This window comes from Poecilia mexicana, unplaced genomic scaffold (assembly GCF_051168715.1).
Source record: "Poecilia mexicana isolate PSO_F unplaced genomic scaffold, ASM5116871v1 scaffold_19, whole genome shotgun sequence".
NCBI classification, from domain to species: Eukaryota; Metazoa; Chordata; class Actinopteri; order Cyprinodontiformes; family Poeciliidae; genus Poecilia; species Poecilia mexicana.
The window spans coordinates 24,343,267-24,353,869 of NW_028263388.1; the positions used below are offsets into that span (position 1 = coordinate 24,343,267).

General features: G+C 37.6%; 1 protein-coding gene across 1 annotated transcript; it reads right to left on the reverse strand.

The window, feature by feature from the left end:
• Positions 1 to 5,288: 5,288 nt before the first annotated feature.
• LOC106907700 (uncharacterized) lies at positions 5,289 to 9,853 on the reverse strand. The gene is made up of 6 exons (XM_088000969.1): positions 9,022 to 9,853; positions 6,384 to 6,487; positions 5,915 to 5,986; positions 5,770 to 5,824; positions 5,666 to 5,702; positions 5,289 to 5,572 (listed from the first exon to the last, which is right to left on the reverse strand). Exons 1-6 carry the CDS (start codon positions 9,599 to 9,601, stop codon positions 5,551 to 5,553), a joined length of 870 nt encoding a protein of 289 aa, XP_087857095.1. The 5' UTR covers positions 9,602 to 9,853; the 3' UTR covers positions 5,289 to 5,550.
• Between the last annotated feature and the right edge of the window lie 750 nt (positions 9,854 to 10,603).

Here is a 10,603-nt window from a genome sequence, read left to right on the forward strand (position 1 = left end):
AAACAAAACATTGTGACGTCAAATAACCGCTAAAGACTAAAACTACTGATGTAGTTTCCAATTAACAATTTTGCATTTGGAGAAAATTACAACGGATCACCTAGAAAAGAAATACTAGAAAAAAAATCGCACTTTTTTTAATGCCTTATGAAAATCAAAAAAATTTTGGAAAAAAGTCCTGACATAAAGGATCATAATTCTGAATGAAAGGGCTGCAGAGGGAGATAAAGGGATGAACCCGTCATGCTGTACAAGCATTATGATCTGGAGTTACTGCAGCTGGTCAGGTCAAAGGTCAGCAACATTATGGCCCAAAGAATGAGATCAGCTGACCACCTGATTGTCTCAGGTCTGATGAATAAAGATAAAGTTCTTCTTCCTTTCATCCTCTAAACTGAAAACTCACAGAAAGTTTCTGAAATCCTCAGACCTCTCAGTCTGACACTAACAATCTTTACTGTCACTTAGGTTATTTTCATCTTGATCACTTTGACCTCTGGTCAAGTCATGCTGCAGCCTTGAGATTTGCTAATTCATTTGCTGTAACAAGCAGTTGCAGAAGTGGCCGGTAAGAGGATGAGCTCATAAACATGTTTGTTTGTGTTTAGTTTTCCATTTTGCCCGGATGATTGGCATAATTAGAATGACAGACTAATTCCTACAGGAACCAGCATACCATCAGGGTGACATAACTAATTCAGGTTCAGTGTTTTCACACGCAGCACTAAAGTTGTTATTATTTCAGATTTGGGCCAAATGTTCTTGCAATCTTACAAAGTGCTCTCTGTCAACAGCTCTCCATCTTTTCTGTTTGTTCATGTTCAGTTTTCCGTTGGATTTCGGTGAATTTTCCCGTTATGTCTGACTGACCATGTTCACAAAATGTTTAGCTACTTCTCTGGTCCCTGAATGTTTTAGTTTAGAAAATAGATAAACTGGCTTTCTCTCCACACACAAGTTCATTAAGTTTAATTTACAGCAAGCAGCTTCATGAAAATACTAAATGTAATGCTACAGAAGATGTTATCGTGTTAGCTGATGCCTCATCTAACTGGATATTTTGAAAAAGAATCGTATTTCTTTCTGGTTTTGGGTCTGGACTGTGCTGGATGTTTCTGTTTCTCTAAGATTCTGTTGATCTGCTGAAAGTGTCATTTTTAAAAAACACGAGAACTGGAGGGAAAATAGGTGAAAAGTCAGAGTCCAAAGAAAATTAGGTGAAAAATTGAAGACCAGCATCACATTCAGAAACCGACTTTTCAGTTCAGAGTTACTAGAGAACTGAAACTAACAGCAAACAATGCAAAATTGAAGAGCAGTAGGAGAAAGTACAATTATATACTAAACTGTCTGCATACCAGACGACCAGGTGTCTGATCCTTCCTTTCCTGTTGGCCTGTGGAAAAAATTGTTTTTACATAAGAACAATAAGACAAGAATACCTTGACATCTGGTCTCAGTACAGTTTGCAGGTAAATTTGCAAACTGATAGTACAGCAGATTACAGAAGTGACTGAAAAAGTGCAGCTTGTGCATAAAATCACAGTTTAGAAACGCTGATAGAAATTTCTTTAAAGAGAACTTTATATGTTTTATATTTATAAAAGAAGAACGATGTAAACTCACCGTTTCCTTTGTCAGAGCCTCACATGTCTGACCTTCTGGAAACGCCCGGCCTCTCTGTCCTTTTGTCGCACTTTGTATTTTGTATTTATTAAACTCGTGGCATTAGATGTTAATAATTGAGCTTCAGAGTTGCTTGCAGGCAGTTTTATTTCTAGCATTAAGCTCAGGAAGTGCCTTCTACTTTAACATATGACAGAAATATCATTTATGTACTGTTAACACTAGTTCTCTGCAGATTTTATTCACTTTCCTTGCCGTTTACAGGAACATGTAAGCACTGAGAGGTGAGGTAACAGCAGACGCTGTCCTGCAACAGGACCTCATGTCACAGCGCTCACTTCTGTTTAATGTAATTTTTCCTGTGTTTGTACAAACATCATTGCACTTAATGAACCGGTTGTTTGACCTTCACCCAGTGTTCTCACTCACGCTTCACCGCACATCATTAGTCCTCTTTTTATTTGTCCTTTTAAAGCACATGTCTATTTTTGGGGCCCTCTAGACTCTAGGTTACATCAATAAATCTCTCCAGTTTTTCACAAATCTGTAAAATTCATGCAAAAACAAACTTTTTTCAGATTTTACTGCAAATGTTTCTCAAAATTGCCCAAAAACATTGTGTTGAACTGACTACTGCCTCAGATATACTTGATGTCAAGTTATAGTCAGTGATCATGATCGAAGCAGTGATTTAAAAAAAGGTCACTTTTAACGTCATATATTAGTGCAAATATTGTAAAAATTCCTTTCAAATATTTCTAAATTAGCTCCACAAAATCTATAATTTTGATTACAAAAAAAACACAAAACAGTCACAAAATCCTGGAGGAACAGAAAATGTGTTCAATATTATTTCATTTTAAGGAACATTTACTGAAACCAACAGCTGTTTATTGATATTTTAACAGTTTAATCGTTTCTATCGGTACATAAACTGGCCTTTTACGAATGTTCACACTTTTGATGTGACCCAAAATGAAAATGAGTTTTTATTGTTTTGAAGGAAAAAACACGGAAAGATTTACAGTTATGAAATTTAGATCAATAAGGAAGGAGGCTGTTTCCCCCCAGTGTTTTAATTACGTAGCATAAACTCTGATATCATTCCATATGTTAATACTAAAGTTATTTCCCCTCCTTTGTTTCTGCTGAGTCACAGACGAACTTATTTTACCGAATCGCTGCCAAGCGATGAAGAATGTTTGTCGTCGACACACAACGACTTCCAAGAGCCAAGCTTTGATGTGCTTCCAGTTAAAGGCGTTTCCCCTGCCACTCCAATTAATGACGACCACAAACTACGTTGCATAAACATTTTTCTTCAGTCTGCTGCGAAGCTGAAGGACAGACGCCTCGATTTATTACCCCTGCATGCAAAAATCTCCCCAAAAAATTCAGAGATGCTGGAGTATGTGAGTAAATTAGAACAGCTGTAACGCTCCACATGGGAATGTGAATCTGTTGGGTTTCTCTTTGGCATCCAGACAGTAACACTGATGGCTGCATTTCTGCTCAGGAAACTTTAAAAAAGTAAACAGACACCCTGTGATGAGACGTGACAACCTGTCATTACCTGCACACAGGCGCCTCGTCTTTCATCAGTATTTTCGTTTTGTAAGATTTCCTGCTTAACCCCAAAATACTTTTACTCTTTAAGTCAAATAAATTTAGTGAGTTTCAAATTTTGAACCTAAATGTGTGAGTTTGAGAAAAATAAACTTACAGCAGCAAGCTGTGTTTACTTTTTATTAATTTAGTTTTTAGGTTAGCACTTAAAAAACTGAAAGAATAAAAAGACAGGAGTGGGAACTATTTCCCAGAAAGCTTAGCGGCATGTTTTGTGTCCTGAGATGGAAGTGCATTACATTAATCTGACTCTTGTGTTATTAAGGAAAATGTTTATTTTAATGCAGAATAAAAAATAAGCTTCCAGAGGCTCCTGAGCAAAACTGTCACTTTAACTTGATCATGAATCACATGACAGGCATGGTGGGAAACGTGCATCTCTGATGGAGGCCAAAATCATCGAGCCGATCCCAGACCAAGACCGAGGATCAAACCAATTCAAGACGTTTTTAAAAATCCATTACTATAAAAAATAACATCCTCAAAGTTCCAGACTAACTGGTTGCACTGGTGCACTTTGCTATTTCCATTTAACTCAAACTGGTATGCAAGTAAACTGCAAGTACATACCATACCACTTGTCTCATAAATATGGTTAAAAGTAAAACAGAAAACCAGACATTCAGCCTGTCAGCTGCCTCAACTGCAGGCAGCTGATTCTTTGATGCACAGGTTGGTTTCTAGGTAACAAGGAAACCTGAATGTTGAAACATCTGCATAAGTCTGGGCTGGGAGATGGTGGAGTTTGTGTTTACTTTGTATGAGAGCTTTTCTAAATTTGTTGAGTCAGCTGAATGAGGAGGAAGTGAGGAGAGGAAGCATTTCTTGGAAAGTATCAGATGTTTCCTGAACCTACGTTAGCTAACCTGGCGCTGTCTCTCTGCTTTGTTTGGGCTGCAAGCTTCTGCTTTTTTAGTGAAGGTTTATATATGAAATAAATTTAAGAGTCCCACAAGATTAGTTTCCCTTAAAGTTGCTGAATGCTACTTTCATAAAAAAAAAAAAAAGATTTTTCTCACGTATTTGTGGAAAAATGTCTGCATGTCGTGATAGTTTGGTCTAAAACAGATAATCTCATCTGTCAAAAATAAAAAATAAAACAGAAATCAAGCTCCTCTGCTTGCTCCCAGTGCAAGAAACAACCAATCAGAGCCCTGCTACTCATAGCGTCATGTCATGTGACTGCAGCTTTTCCAGTCAGCAGATCCTACTGTGAATGCTAAGGCTAGTTAGCATAACCACTGATAACTGAGGGTCAATGGGTTTCCTGTAACTGTAACCATTAGCACATTTAGCAGGGCGTTCTCAAGGTTGATTGACAGCGTTAAGACCCTCCTCCTGACTCTGATTGGTTGTTTTTGGCAGCAGAATGGTTTTAATTTAGCCACACTAGAGCATAAAAAGCCTGTTTAAGTTTATCAACACTAATGCTAACTGAGTTGAGGCCTGCAGGGTTTCAGATGCTTTTGGCTGTTTTGTGATGCAGGGTTAGAGTCGGGCACTCTGGGTGCGATCATCACCTTTTCCTCATAACGGCTCCAACCAGTGGGAGGCGGGACGAGCGCCCTGCCTCTCCCTCAGTCCTTAAACTTTACGATTTAGCAAATTGCCAATACTGGGTGCATTCTGAGTCTACTGTCATTTACACTATGTCAGTACAGCAGTCTTATTTCTTATATATTCAGTGTTTGAATATACAAAAGCTGATATTAACTCTATTGGGGAGAGTGCGGTGGTTCGCCCAGGGCGCCACACAGGCTGGGACCGCCTCTGGCTCCACTGCAGACCAAAAGTCTTTAAAATGTTTTCTAAACTGACGTTTCATGACTTCATTTCTCAACCATTCAAGAATTTCTTTGGGTTTCAGCTCCTTTTCTCTTACATCATGCTGTCATGAGAAGTGGACTGTGTTTTATAATGTTTTCCTTTTGCATTTCTGAAAGTGAAAAATTTGTTTATTTCCATATAATCCATGATTTAAGAAGAGGTGGATGTTACTTTTCTACATTTGTTTGGTATTTAAGTGGCAATAAACGTTACTTAAAACTTTTATTTATATTTTTGCCCCAACATGAAATGAGTGACTGTAGCTTTTATTTTTTTTACAATAAAATTCATACAAAAAATGTAATAAACCTCACAGCCTGACCTCCCAGCTCTTAATAACATTAAAGCTTTAATTAGGACATAAACAATGACTGCAGACTAACTCCTGCTGGATGTCAAGTCCTCGTTTTAATCCTGAATCAACCGTTTTATCCCAGTCATCTTCATGGAAGAAGCTTCTGTGCATTTTGCTCAAAGTAGAGAAGAAACGGACCTGAAAAGGCGTCAGAAACAGAAATCTATTAAAGCCACAGGAGCTTTTCTTCTGTCCAGACATCTATGTGAAGCAAGGAGGAATAAAACTCACTGAAAGATGGATCCGGTCAGTTCATCGACGAAACCGCCTGAGCAAAATCAAACAGTAAAACGTTACATCAGATTAATAAAAGAAAACAGAAGTGAGATATTCACCTGGAGTGCAAACGGTGTCACACAGGATGGGGCAGATGTAGCAGGACGAGCAATCCTGGACAGAAACACAGCAGAACGCCGTCAAACAAATAATCTGCAGAATAATAAAATCACTTTTCTGCTCAGATTTTCTGAAGGTTCTCACTTCGCAGCGCTCGCAGTGATCCGACTCGTCTCCCTCTGCGCACGGACACTTATCACAGAGTTCAGAGCAACGCTGGAAGAAAGTTTTACAGTGCAGAGTGAGAAACGGATGGACGACGCTGCGGATCCCCGATACCAATACTTTTTATCTAAGTTTTATGTATCATCAAACTTCTGACTTTTAGGAGTTTTTCTGCTTTTTTCTTTGATTTATTTTATTCAATGTTAGGACAGAATTAGGATAAGATTTAAGACTGTCAACAAAATACTTTAAAATAATTTCTGTTTATTTTTTCAAAAAGTTTAAAAAATTATAAATTTTGGCGGGTAGAGAAACTAAAAAAAATACAAAAATGAAAAACATTTCAAGAGAAAATCTGATTATAAGATTCAACAGAAACAACAAAAATCAGAAAAGTTAATTGAGACGTTCATAAAAACATAAAAAGTAAAAAAATGCTCTTTTATACCTCGCAGATGGAGCAAACGCTGCACAGCGATCCAGAGTGGAACTGCTGCTTGTCTGAAGTTTCCTCCTCTTCGTTTGTCTCATCTGCTGCGTTTTCCTCTTCATCTAAAACCAACAGAATAAAGAAAAAAATGTTTATTCGTTTGACTTAAAGAGTAGAAGACAGTAAACTCAACTAAATGAGGCTCAAATGTTTTACAGTGTAGTTAATGCAAAGAAACAAACACATTTAGTCCAAGTTATGACACATGAGCACAAAGTCAAAGAAAGGCTAGAAAGGAAAGCCGTGTTGCATAATGTCGGCTGATTTGGTCTCAGTTTTAGTTTCAGCTCAAACTCTTTTCTCTGTTCTTTCCTTTTGCCTTTTATCTGGTTTCCTCTGTGTGCCTGTAGTTTATTCCTCTTGGGTTCGACGTTTTCCCCTTTCTGTGCTGGTTCAGCTCCCTCTGTGCTCATTAGCCTCCTTCCTTCAGTAACCTCCACTCAGCAAACCCGCAGCTGTTCAGCGTTCCCCTAATTAGACTCACTTGGTTTCCATGTCATGGATTAAATCTCCTCTGTATTGAAGCTCCCTGGTTTCCGTTGTTCTCTGCTTATTTCTTTTATTGTTCCTGGTTCTGAAAGTTTTATTTTCTGTTATTATTAAAACCCGTCAGCTCACCATGTTGCTCCCAAACTCCTGTATATGTTTTGGTCCATAACATTTTCACCATAAACCGACCACAAATAAATTGCAAAATAACTCAGAAATGTTAGAACAATTGTTGTTGTTAGACGTAAAACAAGCAGGTGCATTTTTTTCTGTCAAAACTAAAAAGTTATTTGTTCAACAAAGATGGCTTCTATGCTCACTCACTGCACAAGACTCCACTCCTGAAGAAAAAGCATGATGAAAATCGTTTACACTCCAAAAACACAAAGTCTTATCAAGTATGTTTGGTTTAGTTTCTATCACAAATGTCTTAATACACTTGAAATAAGACAAAACTAACTTAAAAGTAACTTTCCAGAATATATAGAAGCTTGTTTAAAGTAAATAATTCCTTAAGAAATAGTTAATGTTCTATTGGCCGATAAATTAACTTGTAACATGGGAAAATGTCTTATTATGAGTTAAATAATCTGCCAATGGAACCATTATTTACTTAAAAAAACATTTATATCTTACTAAAAAGTTACAATAATTGTGTCTTACTTCATACAGCTCTGGAAAATCTGGTTATTCCAAGGAATATTGACTTCTGAACTGAGTTTAAACATTAGTGATGTTGTTTCTAAATGATTATGAATTTCTTTTCTTTGCATTATTTGAGGTTTGACAGAGTTGCATCCCTGCATTTCTCATTTTCTGCAAATAAATACTAAATTTCAGACACATGTTGTCAGTAGTTCATAGAATAAAAGAACAATGTTCATTTTACTCAAACATAAAGAGTAAAATCAGAGAAGCTGATTGTTTCAAGTGGTCTTTTTTTCCAGAGCTGCATCTGCACTAGAAACTAGACAAAAATACTTGATAAGATTTTATGTTGTTGCAGTGAACATTTAACTGAAACAATAAAAGTTGGTCAGAGTTGAAAACAATGGATGCCACAACACAAATGATGCTTAGAGGAGGAAACGGTTCTGGATGTCGTCCCTAAAACAGAAACAGTGAAACTTGGAAATGGGGAAATTAAAGTATTTATTGTTTTAGCATTTAATTCTGCCAGACTTTATGTAGCTCCAGGAAGGACTTCTGATGAAGAAATGAAGGTGGATAGTTTTAAAACAACTTCTTCCAACAAAAAGCATAAGAAAAATAATTTATTCAACTTGAAATAATTCATAAATCCTCAGAATAAATCAGAGTATAAAGAAGACACCAAACAAAACCTTCTCATCCAGATGTTTTTGTTGATTAATGGGTTAAATTCATACCTGAGAAACTGGTTTTCTCCGTAATATAATGGTATATAATATAATGGTGGCATTATATTAACATCTGATTTCTGATCATTATTCAGTCAGTAAGTTTCACATATAATTAAACTGAGAAGATTTAGGATTAAATAAGTGTTCACTTCTTCCTGCTGCTTTTTCAGACAGAAAAGTGTGAATTTCAGCATTTTTATTACCTGTTTACTGTTATTCCACTTTATTCCCGATAACTCAGTTCAGAGGCTAATTTGGTTTGATTTATTTTGTGCTTCTGGATTACAAACATCTGGTTTAAATGTCACATAAAAGGGAAAAAATACTGACAAACATGTTGAGTAGTTTAGATCTTAACCAGCAGTTTATGTTTAATAATCAGAGGCAGGCATGTTTAGTGACTGCTTATTATTCATTTTTTTAAATTTGGCAAACAGAAAGCAGATTAAAAACGTTTTAATCTAAGTGAGACGTTTTATTTCAGACTCACTGGAGCCTTTTGGAGGCTCAGAAACAAACAGAGCAAAGACGGGAGCAGCTTGATAAGCGGCTCTATTTCTGGACTGAAATGTGTGACGGCGGCTCGAAAGCAGCTGGAGGGACTTGAGCAGCGTCACAGATTAAAAATCTGCTCACATGACTGCAGATTAAGAGTTTATGCTCACAGTTTATGCTCATAGTTAAAGTCCCACCATCTGTAAAGGTGGGATGAAAAGCAGCCGTACCTTCTTCATCTTCAGCAGGATGATCCTCTGCTTCCTCTTCCTCAGCGTCGCCTTCCTCTTCCTCATCATTAGCTACTTCATCGTCTGCAGCTTCATCGTCCTCCTCTTCCTCATCATTAGCTACTTCATCGTCTGCAGCCTCATCGTCTTCTTCATCATCCTCTTCCTCTTCACTTCTGTCATCTGACTCTGATGCCTCATCTTCTTCTTCCTCTTCTCCATCGCTTTCATCATCTGCCTCTTCCTCCTGCTCTTCTTCATCCTCATCCTCATCCTCATCCTCCTCTTCCTCTCCATCCTCCTCATTTTCCTCTCCTTCCTCCTCATCTTCCTCCTCTTCCTCATCATCCTCCTGTTCTTCTCCAGCTTCCTCCTCGTCACTTTCTTCTTCATCCGCCTCTCCTACCTCTTCGTCTTCGTCAGCACCTTCCCCATCTTCATCCTCAGCTTCCTCCACATGTCTGGTGTCCACCTCCTCTTCCTCCTCAGCCACATCCTGGGCTAAGCCAGAGTGTGGAAGCTGCAGCGGCGACAGCAGCGCCAGCAGGAGGGCGACTACCCAGCTTCGTATGAAGCCCATGATGGAGCAAAAGCGAACGACGTCCAACTGTCTTTGCTCAGATCTTCCAAAACTTCCTGTTTTGAGCCGCAGCTTAAATTAGGAAAGTAAAAAAGTTTTGTCAGGCTGCAGAGGGGCAGCGAGGGGAGGGCCGGGAGCCGTGTGCTGGGAACACAGAGGACACAGAGGGACAGCAACGTGCAGCTGCAGGCTGGTGAGTGACAGAGGCACATGCCTGGGAAGAATGATCCTGAGGTCCTCAGCGGTGCATCATGGGAACGCCTGCTCAGGCTCTGTCCTGCATGAGGCAAAGGAGGACAAAAAAAGCACAAGCTGGAAAAAGACGGAATAATTATAGATATTTGGTAATATGAGATACACTTTGATCTATTCTACTTTTTTGTTCTAACAAAACTTTTGCTTAAAATTATTGAAAACCCAGACCAGAGTTGTACAGCAACTAGTTATATTTAATAATATTTTGGTGAAAATGTATTTGTAGGAGTATTTTTACTACGCTGTACTTTTTACTTTTACTTGAGTAATTTTATTATGAAGTATTTCTGCTCTTACTTGAGTAAAATTTCTGGATTTTCAACCGACTGAATGAAAAACAATCATGTTTTAACCAGAAATGAACCAGACACAGAGACACACCTGCTGCTTCTCTTAAAGCTTCGTCACTTTTTTATCGACAGAAACTGATTTGGAAAAAAAATGTTTTTTTACCTATATGAATTATTGTCATTTTTGTCTTAACATACCAACATTTCCATTTAACTTTATATTTTGGTTCATCTGATGATGTCATTTTTAAATATTAAATGAATGATGTTTCAGTTACTTTTTACCAAATACTTTTCGAGTCTTAATTTTTTTACTTGAGTAAAAATAAGCTTTAGTTCTGCTTTTATTTCTAAATGTTGGGCTTTTTTCCTCCCTTCTCAAACATCTCAATAATATAACTGAAAATGTGTTAATTTTCGTTGATTTCTTTTTTATTATGAGTTACAGCTGATGAAT